We start from the raw sequence: 19,868 nt of genomic DNA, 5'->3' as shown, positions 1-19,868 counted from the left end.
TCGCCACGTTAGTGTGACGTCAGTGGGGAGACAGGTCCATACCGGCAGCAACTGTGTAATGCCCCACAGCGCGACAACGTGGCATCATGGTTTGGGACGCAATTACGTACGATTTCAGGCCACCTCTAGTTCGTATTCAGGGCACTATGACGGCCCAACGATACGTGGATGATGTGCTGCGACCGGTGACACTCCTCTACGTTCATGAAGTGCCCAATGTCCTTTATCAGCAGGATAAAGCCCGACCACACATTGCTCGCATCAGCTAACGTGCTGTGCAAGGTGTACAGATGCTTCCCTGGACACCGTTCTCTTCTTATCTCTCACCAATCGAAGACATTTGGTATGTGACTGAACGCCATTTGCAGACCCTGCCATTGCCGCGTTCAGAAGATGAAATGTGGCAAATGGTTGCTAGGGAACGGAGAGCCATTCCTCAGGACACCATAGTTAGACATTGAAATGGATTAAGAAGAATCTTAAAGAGAAATATGATATACATATTTATTTTGACAATCTGTCAGTTCTTCAAGCTCTCTCTAACGACCTGATCAAGACTCTGATTCTCTCTCTCTCTCAGTAAGTAACTTCGTGGTTTAAATACCGCTCCTTCTCATTAAGTATTCAGCAAATTCCAAAACTACGTTCTGGCCGGAAGTAGTAAGTTGAAGTTAAGAATTTGACAGGAAAGGAACTTTAACTTAAGATTTAACTGTTAATAAAATTAACATAATTCTTACAAAGTGAAGGCAAACATTAGACATTTGGGAAATGAGAGGGCGGACACACTGACCAAGGAGGCAATTATCGATGTTAATGCTCATGATATTGATGTACTGGGATCAACAAGAAAAGCTGTGACTATTATGAAAAATTATATTTTTGATGAATGTAGGGAGGAGTGGGAAAGGTCTGATAGAAATAAAAGTTATATGAAATTTGTTAAACTTAAAAAATGTTTTATGCTATTTAGACTTTGACGTTAACCAAATCATTACAGGTCATGGTCGTTTTTCTTTCTATTTTAAAAGGTATAAATTACAAGAGTCTGACCTCTGTTATATTCTGTAATGAACCGGGCAACTTATGGGGAAACATGCAAATATTTTACTGATATCAGGAATGAGTTTAAGAAAAATGATGTTTTTAGTATATGTGATATTTTAAATCATTTTAAAAGACTGAAAAAAATTTGCCAGGAAAATAATGGAGACGATCATTCATAATCTGCGTCGGCTGTGTCTTTCATATCATCATATCACCATCGTTAGTCTCACTGACTCTGTACCTAGATTGGTACCTAGACTCTGTACCTAGATTTTAGGCAGATAGACCTCGTGTGCTTTTCCATAATTAAATAAACCAAATCAATCCACAGGCTGGTCGTTTTGTATTTCGCTTCAGATTTTCAACTTGCATTTCCGTTTCTTACACTGCGCGAAACTCTCCCTACTTTTGAAGTAAGTGTATGCTGAATTTCAATCAGCCATAAATATAATCTTGCATTACATTTTTCCTCATATGAATACTTTTGATAAAGGTAATGATTTTTTTCCCTTCAGTCTAAAGTTTTAAGTAACAAGAGCAAAGCACATTTTTTTTTATTCACCTATTTCAGTGATATTTTGCATAATAAAGGAGACTCTAAAATACATGAATGCGTGAAGAGAGAGTGAGCACTTTTAAAAAAATATGCGAGAAGAGAGAGAATAATGTCCATTAAAGCAATTAATCTCAACAATCTCCATTAAATCTCGTCTCATCGTCGCTAATGAAGAGTAAAGGACAGAGCTCCTAGCCTGGAATTTTTATATCAAATATCGTTACTGCCAGCATCTTTTTTGTTTTAAGTATTGTTATTAACTTCGAAAGAAATTTTTTTGAAAAGCATTTTTAAGAGAATAACGCAAAAACAAACCTCAACAAAAATTTTGCGCCGAAACAATTTTTTATTTGTTTCGTTCTGAATATTAGTTTTCCATGGTATTTCAAATATAAAATATTGGCATCGTTCGCATAGAATAAACGGTTTATCATAATTTTCTTCGTAGTAACCTTTTTTACAATTCGAAGGAAAAGACGTGTTTTTCATTAACCTTCACGAACTTTTTTTTTTCACGTAATCACCTAAGTTAATCTGTAGTTATGTAAAATTTGAGCAAAATCTTTTAGTCAAAGGTCATGCGTTTCCCAAACCAAATTTAGGATCCATATTTAATTTTAACTGATCTTAACCAGATTTATTTTGCTATTTTTAAATTGCGTTCCCACTCTCGCAGTATGTTTTTGAATCTTCAACTTAACCACTAGCATGATTTACTCATCTAAATCCATGGTAATATTTATGAATTGACTACGCTAAGACTAACGTGGCTAAACGGGAGCCAAGGTAGTATGAATTGGTCGCTTGTGTCGTCTTACTTTCATCCGCTTATCGAAACGTGCTACTCATCGAGCAAAATATGAAGGCAGAAAGGAAACACAGCAGAAAGCAACTTCTCACCTAACGCTTATGGTCATTATGGTAAAATGAATTCAATCATTAGCTAAATTTTTGCAGACTTTGTTGAAAATGAACGGCAAGCAAAATCTGCCACCAGCTGAAGATGATTTTGAAGGGGAATTTTAACAAATATGATTTATATTTTGTCTAGTTTTAAAACGTGTGTTTCGAATATTAATAACATTTTATGCATATCTTAATTCTTTAAAAAGTACTGATATTTAATTTATAAATTTACTTAAGTGTATCGCGGAATTTTGATTTATTTAATTATTATTTTTCTCATTTAGGTAAAGTGTGTCCAAGATGCCCTGAGAGCTAATAAACCTTCCTTATGCTTACTTGGAGACGATGTCCCACTGAAATCTACCCTTGGAATTTTTATCACAATGAATCCTGGTTATGCTGGTAGAACAGAACTACCAGAAAATCTGAAAACACTATTTCGGTAGTTCAGTTTTAAGACATCTGTTGTTAATTTCTCTGTTCTTAGTAACAAAACGGGTCATTTCAATACTGGAAATAAAACTCATCTAAAATATACATCGACGTTTAATACCATTGATCTAAACCAACATTTTCCATTCTCTGCTGAAAAACCATCTAAACTAGTCCCAAACGGATCTTAATCGACGAAGAAGCAGAACTAAGTGGATGAGTATAGGATAACAATAATTTTACTTATAACAATTTTCCCAAATATTCTGAAAAAAATATTATAGATATTGATTTCAATATACAAAAATAATAAAAAAAAACATAATAAATAAATTAACTATAATGTTCCGAATATTGAAAATATGAAACGATTATCAGTTTTATACCAAAATAGGAAATCGAAATTATTATATGCCAAAAATAAATAAATTAATAATGTTACATAATTAACAATTATGCTAATAACAATATTAACAAGTCTATAAGTGCTATAAAATTAATATATTTAATACGAATGAAAATAAATACGTATGGACCATGATGTTTTACATTTTACTAAATCATACAGTATTTTTCTAATAAATAATGACTGTGCATGCTTTTGACAACAAATAATTAAGCATGTTTACAGTAAAAAAATCTTAAAATTGCTTACTATCAAAATATGCTTTATTTATTTTCACTGCGAGTTTTAGATTCGAAAGGAAGTTCAACTCCATTGATTAGCTATAAAATGTCAGTCTCCTCTAGCTACATTTACTTTTAAATTATTGTATGAAGCATCAGTATGATTATTGCCTTTATTCTTACAAATACCTAATATCTTTATTCCAAAACATAATTCCCCTAAAAATGTTTGCATCACTCATAAATTTCAATAAAGTTCCACTACACAATATTGCTTCATTTAACATTTTCTATGTTACATGTTTGTATTTTAGAATAAAAATGTTCATTTTTTATTTAATTAATTAATTAAATAATTTTTATTTCTATAGACCATGTGCTATGGTGGCTCCAGACAGTCAATTAATATGCGAAATCATGCTTGTGGCAGAAGGATTTGTGGAAGCACGAAGTTTGGGGCAAAAATTTACCACTCTTTATTCTTTGTGTAAACAATTACTCAGTAAACAGGATCATTACGACTGGGGACTGCGAGCTATCAAATCTGTCTTAGTCGTCGCAGGATCTTTGAAAAGGTCATCCCCATCTACTCCCGAAGAACACGTAAGTAAATCTACATAAATTATGTTCCTGGAAAGAAGAATTTGAACGATATTGAGAGAATGTATTTCAGCATAAAAAATTACATTGCTTTTTTAACGCGTTGTCTGAAAAGTCACAGATTTCTTCACAGCTGCTGTACTTGTAACAGTACAGCAAAGGAATTGCCATCACAGTTGGTAGCTTAAACTAACAATGACTTTCTCTCTGTGGCTATCTGTTTTAAGTGTTATAAGTAGCTAGTTGTTCTCTACTAAAAATACTATATACTTCTTTTTTAGATCCAAAAAGAGATAAATTAGTTCTTTTTAAAAAATTATCTCAACATTTTTTGTTTTTTTATTTAACTGTTTCCTATAATGTAGTTAATTCATTTACCTTTAATTTTTTTCAGAAAATAGTTTGAAAATTATTAAAATGATTTCACCAAGAAATATGGACTGTTGTAATCATTTTTCAGTTTGAATTGTACACCGTTCTTCTCCAAATAATTTTAATGATTTTCGTTTTTTATAAGAATGACAAAACTCGCCAGAGTAAAAATGTTTTTCGGTGCATTAAAATATCAAATGAAAAAGTAATTATCACTTTGACTATAGCATCTCATTATACATAAAAGACGATAATTAAGCTCAAATTGATGACAATTATTATTTCTTAGGAAAATAATCTATTAATTGCATCATATTCCAGTAACGGAACCTGACTCCTAAACTTATTTTATAAACCTTTCAACTACTGCATTGTCTAATTCAAATTTCATCTAAAATACACTTGGTACATTGCTTTAAGTATAAAATAAATTGAAATGTATAAAATATGCATAATAAATAAATATCTATCATCTGGAAGGCTTCTTTGTGTCATTCTAATAAAATTTTTGCTATATATTTTCTTTTATAATATACATTTATCCATGATAAAACATTCACTCTTTCAGATTTTAATGTTGGCTCTTCGAGATTTTAATCTTCCGAAGATAGTAAGTGAAGATGTTGGAGTATTTATGGGTTTGATAGGAGATTTATTTCCTGCCCTTGATGTTCCACGAAGAAAGAATATCGCTTTGGAGAAGTCTGTACGAGACGCCATAAGTGAACTCAAGCTGCAACCTGAGGATAACTTTATTTTAAAGGTAAAAAAACTAGTTAATTTTGGTATATTTTTTATTTGTAATTTTTGGTTTGTAAAATCCGTTGTTAGAATTAACGTTTAATTATTTTGCCAAAACTTTGGGAAGAACCTTTTTATCTTCAATTAACTTAAATAATTCATACTAATCTGAATGACCAAAGTTTCTTATGCATAATTGTTTAATAAGTGACTTTTTAACAATAATTTGCTTGAAGTTCTACGAAGGAAAGTTGCAATCGATGATTTCTTGTTGGCTTTCTATCATTTTATTGTAAATATTTGTGCCTTAATTCTGCATTAACTTATAGTGACCAGATTTTGTGCTTTGTATCTAGCCAAAGAATTACAATGATATGTTCTAACACTATTTTACCACTTTAAATACCAGCGCTATACGTAAAAGATTTGTCCAGAAAATAATGAGACTGATTTTCGTAGGCTAATAAGAAAGGCCGGCGGGTATCTCCGAGTGTGATAACATTGTGTAAGATGTTTAGTAAACGGTGAAATTCTTGCCAATTGGCTAAACAGAATGCGGAAACAGAATGCAGCCTCAATACTTTGTCGAAAGATCTTGTATTTATAGTAGGTGATATGAACTTATGAATACTCGACATACCCTGAAACCAACTGGTTTAAAGAGAGCATATTTAGAAAGTTTAAATTGTAAGATTACGTAATAACATTAATTTATATATTCTTAGAATTATAGGAATGAAAACTAATGTGATTGTGTAGAAAACAATCAACATAATCTATTTTAAATCAAACAGGTCTTACAGCTGTCTGAGTTACTTGAAGTTCGTCATTCGGTTTTTGTCATTGGAGCTGCAGGTTCGGGAAAAAGCAGCGTCTGTAAAACACTACTGACAGTTCACCAACAAAGAGGAGATCGGCCGCTGGCTTTTGATTTGAATCCGAAGGCTGTAACCAACGACGAACTCTTCGGGACCATCAATCCTGCGACAAGAGAATGGAAAGATGGTTAGCATCTCTGATATTCTTTTAAATGCAGTACTGTGAATACTTTTAAACAGTTTATAAAAATTATCTGTACAGGAAATGCAAACCTTTCAAAATAAAGTTACAGGAACAGTATTAAATATTATCCAAAAAATTAAAGCTTAATAGACTGCTCGAAACTTACACTCCCAAATCAATTATTATTTTCAACATTGCATTATTATGTTCTGCACATGATAACAAAGTAATATGAAAAGTAATAACGGAAGAATACAATATTTATTTTGTTTAAGTATTTGGTTTGAACGGTTTGCCACAGCACCTCTTACCCTCCCACACACACACTACAGTTAAATTAGGTAGTACTTAAAGACGCATCTAGATAACTGCGATATATGCCACTTAATAAAAATTAAGGAATAACAATTAATAATCATTACTAAAATAGCGTGAAATTCTTTTAATATTTTAAAATTAATCATCAGAAACTTTACAGTCTATTAGAAAATACATAGAAATTATTCACTACTGTGTAATTCTTTCGATAATACCTTTTTAATACCCTTTTATTCATAGGGAATTATTTATTACATTAATAATCTTTTATTTGTAGGAAATTATTCATAAATTTAATAACCTTTTTATTTCCTTCCTTTAACCAGAAACTGTTATCTTTAATATCTTTAAAAACATCCAAGATTCTGAATTCTTTCTTTCTCAAGGTTTGCTTTCATCTTTGATAAGAGATTTAGTAAATGCTTCGACGGAAGGCCCGAGATGGTTGATTCTCGACGGAGATATAGATCCAATGTGGATAGAATCATTAAACAGTGTTATGGATGATAATAGGGTAATAAATTATGAATTTAATCCATAACAGTAGTATATGTATTTATTTGTAATACATTTTCATTTTACATGTGACCCTCTATTTTTTATTACCGATACACAGTATTTTATATAAATAAAATCCATATATGTATAATCTATTCTTTAAGCGTATTACCTCATACTTTTTAAATACAAACATCAGTTTTTTTCACTTTACAGTAATTTTATACAGTAAATAAAATATCTAATTTAAGTTATTTTATGCGTGCATACAAAGCGAAAATCTAATGCATTGCGATGTGTTACATAGAGTGCAATGTAGTTTTGCGATAACCAAAATGCTTTTGCAAATTGTAAACACATTTTGATAACTGCGTTATAAAAGATCGTATTCGTAATTTTTTTAAAGATTAGTCACGCCGAAAGTCGACAAAAAGTATTATTTATATTTTTGTAATCCCAAGTACGTTATCAGAAGACAAAGGATTTTAATTTCTTATCAATAATTCCTTAAAACCATTAAAAAGGAAATAAAACCAATTTTAAAGTAACCAAAATTATTATTTCATTTTGTTCTTTGCACTTTTTAATAGACTGCAAGCGGGGTTTGCCCATAAATAGTAATCATATGCAAGCAGGATTTGCCTGTAAATGATGTTGTAACGTTGCCAACTATGTTTGCTGTTGCCTTCAGTTTTTTTCGAATCTATCAATAACGGTGAAGTTCTCCATCAAAAAGTTTTGTAATCTAGGTCGCAAATATGTAAGGTATATTAGCTATTACTCGTAACTATCAAATATTGGTTTTTAATAAATAAATAAATAAATAAACATTTTCAAATTACGCCGTTTAATTAAGTGCATTTAAATGTAAAAAAATAATTTTGTATCTGTCAAAATATTGTTATTACAGTATGACAAAAGTCAGGGGAATTTTCAAATAGTTTTCGTTTTTGTATTGCATTTAAAAATTGTTTCCGTTATATTTCGAAAAATGATGGATTTTAAATAAAAATATTTAATTCTTCATTATTATTCGTGACTTAAGTGGATGTTGAGTACGAATTTCTAAACCAACCAGAAACTTAAATGAGCATAATTTTATCTCAAAATGGAAATAATAATTTTCCTTAGATCAAAGACAATTGTAGCTTCAGTTTTCGCCACGCCTAGAAAATCTTCAATGCTCAGCTAGTGTTTTTCTGAAAGTCGGTTTTGTTGTCTTCGAATATTGACTCACTTAGTTATTTGACAGTTTTCATGGATAGGAGGAATGAAACTTCTTCAAAACTTCCAAAATACAAACAAACAAAACAAAATTCTTAGTTGTATGCCTGAAGCCAAATTTATACTTTCATTCAGCGCCAAGGAGTAACATGCGACACTTTAATTCTTTTCTCGAGATTCTTCCATATTCCCAGTTAGTTACTCCATTCTTAACATGATAGTTTTCCCAGAAAAGCTAATATTTTTTAAGATACCTATTTTGTTGGGAGAAGCACGCATTCCTCACCTATGAAACGACAACTTTTTACAAATTCCTTATAAAAAAGAGGTTTTGAGTTTTTTGCCTTTCCTCAGAATTTACAAGTCTAACTTTTAAAACACTATCAAACTCGCGGAAATCGAATGTAGGATGCTGAAAATTCAGTGTTCGTGTACAATCTATTTCTTGTGCTGCAGCTCGTTTCGACGAGCATATTCGGTGTCTTTTCAAGTTATATTCCTTAACAGCCGAAGCACGTATTATACAAGCAGAATTTGCCTCTTTTCCAGCAAAGAACTGTTACTTTGTTCACTTCTCAGAAGTCAATAAGATAAATCAAATGATAATTATTTAATGCAAAATAATATATAAAATAGTCAATGAAAATAACCGTGAAAGCTGATTTGGTGGTCACATGCACATAATGTGGACCTACATAGTGGGTAATGTGAAATTTTGGGTATGTCTAATTTAAGCAAATATATCTTAAATTACAGCTATTTATATTGTTTCAAAATCCGGAAGGAAGCGTAGTATTTTCGATTACAATTTAACTTAAATAAAACTGTGATGATTCATAGTAAATTACAGAGCTTAGTAGACTACCGAAAAATGGCAACGCTGGAGAGTAATATCATCAAAGCGATATTTGAATGATTAATGAAACGTTTACATTAGAGAAACTGAATTCAGAAATATATTATTTTATGGACTGTATGAGAGTTAACAATTTATTAGCATATTAACACTAAATTTTATCCATTTCTGAAATAAAGTTTGTAAAATATTTTCTAAAGATATTTTTAAATGTGCAAAACTTAATATTGAATGTAAACTGGAATTAAATATTTTAAAATTAAGCATTTTGGAATAATATGGTTTTAGAAAAGTGTTTCGATGCAATTCAAAAGTCTGCTTGTCTGTCTTTTACAGGTGCTAACTCTAGCGAGCAGAGAGCGTATTTCTTTAACACCTACAATGAGGCTCGTATTTGAAGTTTCGACTTTGGAAAAGGCCACTCCTGCTACTGTTTCCAGGGGTGGTGTCCTATATCTAGATTCTTCAGAGGTTGGTTGGAACCCGTATGTTGTCAGCTGGATTGAAAGAAGAACAATCCAATCTGAGAAAGCAAATCTAATAATTTTCTTTGACAAATACGTTCCACCATGTTTAGAAGCACTCAGTAAAAGATTCAAAACAGCTCTACCTATACCGGACATCTGCTACGTACAGGTTCGAAAAGTTTTAGCTTTTTACGTTCCAATTTTGCAACTTTTGCGTTACATTAAAACGTAAGAATTAGTATTTCCATTAAAAAATTTATTGCATTTTAGGTTTGAAATTCTTAAAAATAAACCGTTCATAAGTACTGAAGGCATTTATCAACAAAACTATCAAAAGTGTGAAATGTCATGAACGTTCAGACAGCTAGTTATGCCTGATAACTTTATAATTTAATGACTTCAAATGCAACTTACTTTTCAAGATGTTTGCAGTTAAGCCATGTCCTGGAAGTTCATCTGCAATAAATCAGTTTGATTATTGAAATGCATTTGTTTGCTGTCTACAAAGAAAATGTGTAAAGTGGCATTGGAGAAAACGTAGTTTGTAGCGTAGTGTACATGGAGTCCAATCACCAATTAATCATTCAGTGCAATAGAACATTTTGAGCAGGAGCCTTGGATTTCGTTGATCGAAAGTAAATGTCTGTCATGCCATTACGACCTTATTTTCCAGATTTCTCACCATGTGACCAAAATGTTTTCTGTTATAAGATGGTTTTACGATATCAACACTTTCAGGAAATTCAAACTGTCCAAAATGATCAAGATCAAAGAGTATTCTAGCATTACTTTTCAAAAATACAGGTGCGCTGCTGGAGCAAGAAAGTATAATCCGACACACCTTACTTCAAATGTCATCAGATAATAAATTTCTAACATTTCGCACGAAACTGCTCTTCAAGTTTCATTCGTGAGCATTTTAACATATCGGTACTCTAAAGTCTGACAGGATTAATACAAAACCTTCTTGAACATACACTGTTCGACACTAAAAATGCAACACCAAGAAGGAGTGGTCAGAAAGTGAAGAAATTTGGAAAAAAGACAGAGACAGTAAGCAGCAATAAGTGATCTTTATTTCAAAATGATTAGTCAGAATACAGAGCGAGAATGGCGTCGGCTCAGTAGGATGTGGGGCAATAGCTGACAGCGATGCACGAAGAAACACGTCTAGGCATAGAGTCAATAAGAGTACGGATGGTGTCCTGAGAGATGGCTCTCCATTCCCTTTCAACCATTTGCCACAGTTCGTCTTCTGAACGAGACAGGGGCAGAGTCTGCAAACGGCGTCCAATCACATCCCACACATGTTCGATTGGTGACAGGTCAGGAGAGTATGGTGGTCAGGGAAGCATCTGTATAGCTTACAGAGCATGTTGGCAGATGCGAGCACTGTGTGGTCGGGCGTTATCCTGCTGAAAAATTGCATTAGGCAGCCCCTGAAGGTAGGGGATTGCTACCGGCCGCAGTACATTATCCAAGTATCGCTGGGCCGTCATAGTGCCCTGAATACGAACTAGAGGTGACCTGAAATCGTAGGCAATAGCACCCCAAACCATTATGCCACGTTGTCGTGCTATGGGGCGTTCCACAGTTACTGCCGGATTAGATCTGTCTCCACGTCGAGGCCACACACGTATGCGGCGAGTGTCACTGGATAAATAAAAGCGTGACTCATCTTAGAACACGACGTTTCTCCATTCTGTCATCCACATCGCCCCAGTCCGGCAGCATTCTAAACGTTGGCGTCTATGCTGTGGGGTCAATGGCAGTCTTCTTAACGGACGCCAATGACCCATTGAGCGGGAATATCCATATTATCTTGCACATGTTGCAGAATCGCGGTACAAGTGACTTGCGGGACCGCCACAGCTTATCGGCGGATGCGTCGAACCACGCGTGCTGACATCACTCTGTTGCACCTGCACCCCTTCTTCTTCCCCCATTTCCTTGTTCCAACCATGTTCACCATAGCCGATGAACCGTGCTCGTATCCATGTGGGTATCAGCTGCGATTTGACGTAAGGACCAACCCGCCCTTCTCAGTCCGATCACCATACCCCTCGCAAAATCGTCTATCTCCTGGAAGTGCCTTCGTTGACGGCGGCCTGGCATTCTCTCCAATTACACGTATCCTCAGAGACAAAAACCAACTTTCTTCGATAATTCGTCTGGCAGAATTAACAACACGAATATTTCCCATTCTGCACGTTCTTTCCCCTATATCTTACTCCACGTGCGTCGGAGAGCTGCGCATTTCACATCATTCGCATAACTCAGTGACGTGCGTCTACTCTAAAATTTGCATAAATTTCTGACCACTTCTTCTTGGTTTTGCATTTTCAATGTCGAGCAGTGTACTTCACCTATCGAAAAATTCCTAGACTTACTTGTTTAGTAGAGAGACAAAAATAGTATAAATAATTCCACAATCTTCTTATGTTATCCTGCCACTTAATGTCGAGACGTTAACATGAATGTTTGATACTTTTCCGTTTCGCTGACGCAAATCACGCCAAGCAGACTTTATTGGCGAAAACACACAGTACACACACAAAAAAATGTTGACAAATGTTAGTTCTAAGAATTTTTTATTTTGAAGGTATAAGCATTTTAATGTCGTTTAAAATTTTGTAAAAAAGTCAATAAATTTGTAAAAAGACATTAACTTAAAAATTTAGTATGCATTCATGGTACAACATCCTGATTCGCTGGTTCATATCCCGTAACCCCAAGTGATCTCATCTCACGTAAACTACGCTACAAAAATCCAATTCTCTCAGTAATTATCTACATTAATTTCAAGTTAAATCTTAATTTGGAATACAAGTTTAAATGCAAGAATTATTTCAAGTCATACGAATAGCTTAGTCAAAAATTATGTAAAACCGCAATGCTTTACTTTGCTAGTGCATTCTCATTAGAATTGCTGAATTTAACTTCGCCCTTGACTTCGCCTTTTCTATATTTTCGTCATCGAGTGAGCGGTGTGATTGCATCCTAATTGACTTAATTACCGCCCGTGAATGTCCTTAGGGCATAAAATTGAACTTTCTGGTAAAAAAAATCTATGTAATTGTATGCCAGTATTGAAAGAAACAATCAATATGATAAGAAATAGCTGCGACTTGTTTTGAAAATGAGGCGTAAAAGGTTACCAACGAGGATATTCCCTTCGGCATCGGTTGTATCGTTATCGGCGATTTTATCGCCTGCGCCGGCAAAACGGAAAAGTACCGAATGTTTTAATGAGTTCATTTTATTTATTTATTTATTTTTTATTTGTGTTGCGTTTTTACCAATAGACAGAAAAAACATTTTAGCACCAAAATTTGCTTGAAACTGTGTAAACCTGCTATCGGAATTCTTGACATGCTTCGTAAGGCATTTGGTGATGATATTTTAAACCAGGTAACTAGATTACGTTTTGAAAGTTATATTTTAGAGTTGGTGGAGTTTCGTTAGAAAGTGACTACCGTTTGGCGACCAAGCACGATCAACACAACAGGAAATACTAAACAATCCTTTAAAAGTTCACCTGAAAAAGTCCTCGCCCAACAGTCCATGAAGTCTTGGGCAGGGTTAATATCATTTCTGAAGTTTGTGAAGATATTTTAACAGAAAATTTTAATTTCTGAAGCAGTGTTGCAAATTGCGTTTATTGTTTCCTCCCACATATTACTGAAGAACATTCAACGAGTGGAAAAATACTGTTATGGTAACCTTTCCTCGTCCTCTACCTAGTTTCCTGTGATTTCTTTGATTGAAGATGTATTAGAACTGTGCCCAGCGTTTAGCAGAAATCGCAAGCAATCATCAACAGTTTGAAAGAAAATGACATCTACAATTCTTTGGAGACATGGAAAAGCCGACGAGAACACTGTATATGTTCCCAAAAAAGCTATTTTAAGGTTATTATAGCCAAAGCAGAATAAACAAAATATAAGTAGACTCGCTAAGTCCGGAAAATTTTAGGTAACCCTGGTAAGATACCAATATAGTACAGCTATTCTTTAAAGAAAATGCTTGTTTTAGAAATTAAGCTTTCTAGTAATGAAGCAGAATGCTTACAAATGTTTAAGCTGCTACATTATTTGATTCAAATCAAACAAAGAACTTTTTAACAGGATGCAACGGAATTTTGCTCCTTTCTTTTTTTTTTTCAAATGGGCAGTAAAACAACTAATTAAAAGTAAAAAATATTTCTTTTATTCTTATATATGTATGCATGGATATATGTAAATATATATATACATATATATATTATACTATATATTTATATTTATAGTTTTTCTTTTGCAAACGTTCTGCGGATTTCTTTTGTAAAAGAAAAAATAATGGACGCTCATATTAGAGCGCCATATATGGGGTGCCCATACTGCGCCATATATGGGGAGAAAGAAACTTTTCTGGACATACATATACAGCTAAATACTAATAAAAAGCGAGAAGATTGGTGAATTGTTTCAGACAATTAAAGAAGAATATTTTTCCCCAATGTTTTAAGTGTTGTATATTTGGTAATTTTTTTAAAATACCATATCCGTTTTGAATAATTCTATATTATACAGCAAACTTAGCAAACTTTCATTTTGGGTGGACGTTTTAATATTTTTTATTTTAATATCAAAACTGTTCATTAAGTATTTTTCATTTGCATAAAACTTTACGATACTTTACGAATATATTAGAGGTGAAAATAACATGCCTAAGTATTTACATATTGCAATAATTATAAGCTTTATATGTATTTCTGTACTTTATCAGTTTGCTAGTAAAGTTTTACTTTTCAATGCTTTTGCATAACATGCTGAATGTTGAAAATAATATTTCTAATGAATATTTTTACGACGTATGTGGCCTCAAATAGTTGCCGGTACCTTTCAAGATGAATGTAAGGATTTTATGATGTTTGCACACGTAGTATTTTTATCTAACTGTGATTATAGCCGTGCTAGTGGACAACAACTTTGTCATAGGTTTATTTGAAATTTCATGCCGTTAAACCAGCAGTTTATCGCAGGTATTTATCGAATGTGGACAACTATTTATCAGAAAACTCTCGCATGGACCCCTTTTATCTAATTTTCTAAATCCTCCGACTATCCCTGGCAGGAATGGTACCATCAATGGATGATCACTAATCTCACATTTCAGGTATCCGGAATTCCTATTCCTATTCTGTCGTATCTCCAAAGATGACATATAGCACCATACATGGCGAAAAATAAACTTTCTTGGACACACATGCACAGCAAAAAAGGCAATCGTCTTAAGTATTAATAAAATGCAAGAAAAGTAGTTAATTGTTTTACGCAATTAAAAAATAAATTTTTCCCAATGCGATAGGTATGGCAATTTTTTCAGAACACCATATGCGTTTCAATAATTCTATATTATACAGCGAATTTTCATTTTGCGAGACTAGATTGTTGAACTACATGTTTCTTTAAATAGAAAATGGTGGTTTAGAAAGATAATTTTGCACTACAATTTGTCATTATTCTGAATATATTTGTATAAATAAGAAATGCAGTCATATTGTTTAATTTCATTTGCATCCTAGATTTATCAAAAGATATTATGCAATTACTAATTAAAATTATTATTATGTGTCTATAACATGTTTAGCCTTAAAAAATCAGTTTCTATTTCATATATGTTGCCTTTTCAGACACTTTGCTGCCTTTTGGAATGTTTCTTGACAGCAGAAAACACCCCATCAGATTCCCCCAACGAACTCTATGAGCTATATTTCGTCTTCTGTTGTGTATGGGCATTTGGATCTGCATTAGAATTGACGAATGGCGCAGATGGACGTCTGGAGTTTTCTAACTGGTTTCTGGCAGAATTTAAATCAGTTAAATTTCCCATTCCCACTACTCAAACCTCCGGCCAAGAAACATCAACTGTCTTTGATTATTATATAGATGGCAAGAGATTTTATCCTTGGACAAGGAAACTACAGAAATATCAACCATCATTAGACGTATCCCTTCAGGTAAGGATTGCAAGCGATCGTGTTGGACACATACTTAAAAATTAATGTTATTGAAACTATTTTTGCCGTATATTAACCCAATATGCGAAATAAAAACTGCACAAGTGACTAAAATCATGCATAACAGACCATGAAAACTCATATTAGTCATTACTAATTTTCTTAAAGCCTGTACTAAACTATTTACTGCAAAAGAATCTATCAGCTAATAACTGAAATCAGAATTTACTTTAAGAATTTATTGAAAATAAAGTTAAGCCTTCACATTCGACGGCTAAGCTGAAGCTTTGGGGATATTATATTTCAGGTCAACTAATTCCCACTATCATTATTTTGAATTATCGTTTTAAATGATACTTATGTTTTTGAGAAATGTACGTTGAAGCAGATACTTTTTGCGACATTTATTTGCAATAAGCTTCAGCGTAAAAATAATTAAAACAATGTTGAGCTAAACTATCTATTATTTTATTTTTTTAATTAAAACTTTCTTTACAGAACACATTAGTACCAACAAAGGAGACTCATCGAATCAGTTATATGGTGGATCTACTTATCACTAAGGGACATCCTGTAATGCTAGTTGGAGCAAGCGGGTGTGGAAAGACATCTGTAGTCCAATCCACCCTCAGTGGTTTGGATCAAGAATCGACATTCGTGATAGTAAACGTTCCCTTCAGTTTCTATACTACATCTGAAACTGTGCAGCGGGCTATGGAATTGCATCTGGAAAAGAAAGTAGGCAAGAATTACGGTCCTCCTGGACAGAAGAAGATTATATACTTCATTGACGATTTTAACATACCTGAGGTGAGTCATTTTGCATTTAATATTGAAAAGTCTCATTTGATGTTTTTTTTAATGGTTTCGTGGCTTATAATTACAACATATTTCTGTTTTTATTTCACACACACAAAGAGAGAGATACATTAAGAATCTAACAAATATGGCTCGTTAAATGAGCCGTATTAAGTGTATTGTATTGTTTGAATTATTTTCTTAGGTGGATATGTACGGAACGTGCCAACCTCACACTATAATAAGACAGCATCTTGATTATGGGCATTGGTACGATCGTAATAAACTGACCCCAAAGGAAGTTACCGGCTGTCAGTATGTAGTTTGCATGTGCCCGACTGCAGGAAGCTGCACTATCAATCCAAGACTGCAGGTAATAATGAACTGTGAAAATCATGCCATTTTTAAAGATGTAAACTTATAGGTACTATTGACAGGTTTCGTTTACTTCTTATCATAAAATCTTTCTGCAGCAATGTTTGTTCGTGCGTACTTTGCGCTTCTTTTAAAGAATATGAAAAATAAATAAAAATTGTCTTCTCTGAAATCTAAATACAATAATCATTTAGCAAAGGATTATCTTAGTACAATAATATTTTGTAATCTTAACTTTCAAAATTATATATATTTTTGCGCTATATTCACTGAAAAATATTTTAATTTTTTATTCGTCATATTATATTAAGGAATTTTATATTCATTGAATTTTATCTATCATGCATTCAGCTATTTAATCTTGTAATAATTTCTTTAGGAATTTCTCTATGTAACTCATTTTTGATAAAGTTCCTAAAGCTTAATAAAGTTAGACTAAATTTTCTTTCCTTCTTAAATACTTCAAGCATAGTCTAAAGTTACGTAACATGTTTTCGCGATCCGAAACAACCTCAAAATTACAAATTTCTGGAAGTAGTTTATGCATTTCTGTCTGTACATTAACAACGTTTGGATATTATATCACACATACATTGTCTTCAGAATACTATTAAACGGTATATTCAAATTAATAGCTTACGGGAAGTTACATTTTCAATATGTGTTCAAGGATAACTGCATAGACTATGCATATGCAGTTATTACTACTTACCTAATTTTTGTGGTTTATCATTGCACAGTTATTGTGCTATATAAAGAAAATAGGCTAATATGGCATCTGCATTCATATATAAATATCATTAAAATTTATTTGTTAAAAATATGGATAAAAATTAACAGGAAAATTATATTTCATCATGGTATTGAATCATCGTGTTGACCAAAATATATTATCATCTTCACTGTATGAATAACATAGAATCATTTCGCAAGTTAATGGACAGATAAATTATAGACAAAGAATGAAAAATAAGTGCAGTTATAATATTTTCTTATTTTAGTTACCTGCATAAGATATGGCGAGAGGTAAATCATTTCTAGAAAATTGTATGATTAACAATTTATTTTATTATCTTTTGAAATTAGTTCTCTAATTTAAAGGGGAATAAACTGCAAAATTGTTTAATACCAAAGAAATCATATTCTATCCAAAGACATCATGCATAAAATGAACATTCTAAACATAGCAAGACTTGAGAGTATTTAATCTAGTACTCATTCCATATTGAAAGAAAATGGATTAAAATTATTCGTATGCTTTCAAATTATGCTGTACTTAGCCTATTCACTTTCCTTTATTTTCTGTCTCTCGTTTACGATTATTTTATGGAAATAAACTATAGAAATTAAAAAAATTAATTTTTCTCTTTTTTCATTTACTTTCCTCATTTTCTCTATCTATTTGTATATAAATAGGATAAAATTGTGTCTTTAACACAAGAATTCTCTTTTTTAACTTGACTATTTCCTCTTTCTAAACAAAAAATAGCAACATGCTTGGAACAAATCTTTCTGAAATGAGTCATTTCAAAATTATAGGTGATTGCATGAATATTACTAAATGCAAATGACGCAGGAACTTACATTATAAGAAACTTCTCCTTCCTCATCTTATGCCTTCGTGATGTAACTGAAAGGATGTCCGGCTGGCAATTTCAGTGCCCGGAGTTTGAATCCCTGCGACGTCACTGTTGATACTTCTAGTTTCCCGACTTCGAAAAACCCTAATTGCTATAAAATAGAGCCTGACTAAAATGTACAATACGATGATTCGTTGACGTCTGTATTTGGCGACTGGGTTCTCCTTCTACTCAGTTAGGCTTTAAGTGGGAAGAATATAAGGAATTCTCTCCTTCCTTAACGTGTTCGTTAGAGCTGTAAACAGAAGCACGTCCTGCTGGCAACTGGAAGGCTTGAAGTTCGAATCCTACTAAGGGAATTACTGATTTTTGATGATTCCTGCTCCGATAAATGTCTAATCACCCTGCAGCAGAAGGGTTAAATTGATATTTAAATTTTAAGAAGTTGTATTCTAACTGAAACGTTTAGAAATAAGTAACAATAAGGTGATATTATATCCCTTCATTAAAGAATAAAGTTACTTAAGTATATTTAATCTAATATCAATAATATAATCTTGCTGTTCTAACGCCTGCATTTATCCAGCTGACGAGTATCTGCTGCCTTTTGTAGTTAATTGTAACGCTGTAAATACGTGAAACTTATGCTTTAAACTGTTGAAAAGGTAGTGCTCTCGTCGTGACGGTTGTATTACAGCATCGTGAGCTTAAATACTGTTTAAACATGTTTAAATAATAAATTATCTGAGTGAAAGTGCTCTAGCATCTTCATTTACAAAACCATCTAGCTCTATCATCATGATCCGCATCTTCAAAGTCAGACTCAAAATTCCACATCACACATGCACACAGGCAGGTACGTAAATAAGAAAAATCTGATGTGTACACCCCATGACTTCCTTGTACGGAATATTAAATTATACGCTATTTTCCTGTTCATTTCCTGTTCATTTATTTCCTAATATGTTCATTTAAACATATTTAATTAACAGTTAACAAATTTTAAAGTAAATCTACTTCGTCGACAGGGCATAAACCACAGCAGGATAAATGCACTCTTAAAAGTTCAGTATATTTATTTACCATAGCTACACTTCGGCGCTAGGTTCACTAAACAACGTTACATCTCATTTATTGTATAACTCAGAGTGCATAAAAATTATATCATCTGAAGAATTACCATATATTCTATTCAAATACTATAATAAATCTAAAATGATATATAAAAGAAATTAAACAAATTAAAAAGAAACAGTTTTTCACAGACAATTCTGCGTCGCTTACCTAATGCGCATGCACTACTCATTAATTCAGTTCTTACTTTGCGGCAAGGCAAAAATACATGAAATTTCAAAATATTTTCATTAAAAATCGAAAGATATAGAAAACCATAAAACACCAAGTACAGTTAAAACAATTATTACAATTAAAATTAAAGTTTCTACGCAAAACAAGCTAATAACTTAAT

The 19,868-nt window shown here is 32.7% G+C and overlaps 1 protein-coding gene across 1 annotated transcript in view; it reads left to right on the top strand.

Annotated features, from left to right (window-relative positions):
- The window catches only part of Dhc93AB (Dynein heavy chain at 93AB), a 202,564-nt gene that overhangs the window by 99,962 nt on the left and 82,734 nt on the right, over window positions 1-19,868 (top strand). The window contains 9 exon segments of the mRNA XM_085821370.1: window positions 2,794-2,951; window positions 3,940-4,171; window positions 5,109-5,303; window positions 6,076-6,286; window positions 6,988-7,115; window positions 9,516-9,815; window positions 15,321-15,647; window positions 16,146-16,457; window positions 16,651-16,818. Of these exon segments, the coding sequence (XP_085677496.1) occupies window positions 2,794-2,951; window positions 3,940-4,171; window positions 5,109-5,303; window positions 6,076-6,286; window positions 6,988-7,115; window positions 9,516-9,815; window positions 15,321-15,647; window positions 16,146-16,457; window positions 16,651-16,818 (2,031 nt within the window).

The sequence above is a fragment of the Stegodyphus dumicola genome, chromosome 7 (genome assembly GCF_044657685.1).
Source record: "Stegodyphus dumicola isolate Sdum_Otavi_A_Nest chromosome 7, ASM4465768v1".
Lineage (NCBI taxonomy): Eukaryota > Metazoa > Arthropoda > Arachnida > Araneae > Eresidae > Stegodyphus > Stegodyphus dumicola.
Note: the sequence above shows the minus strand (reverse complement) of the source record. Positions and strands in the feature narration are given on the sequence as shown.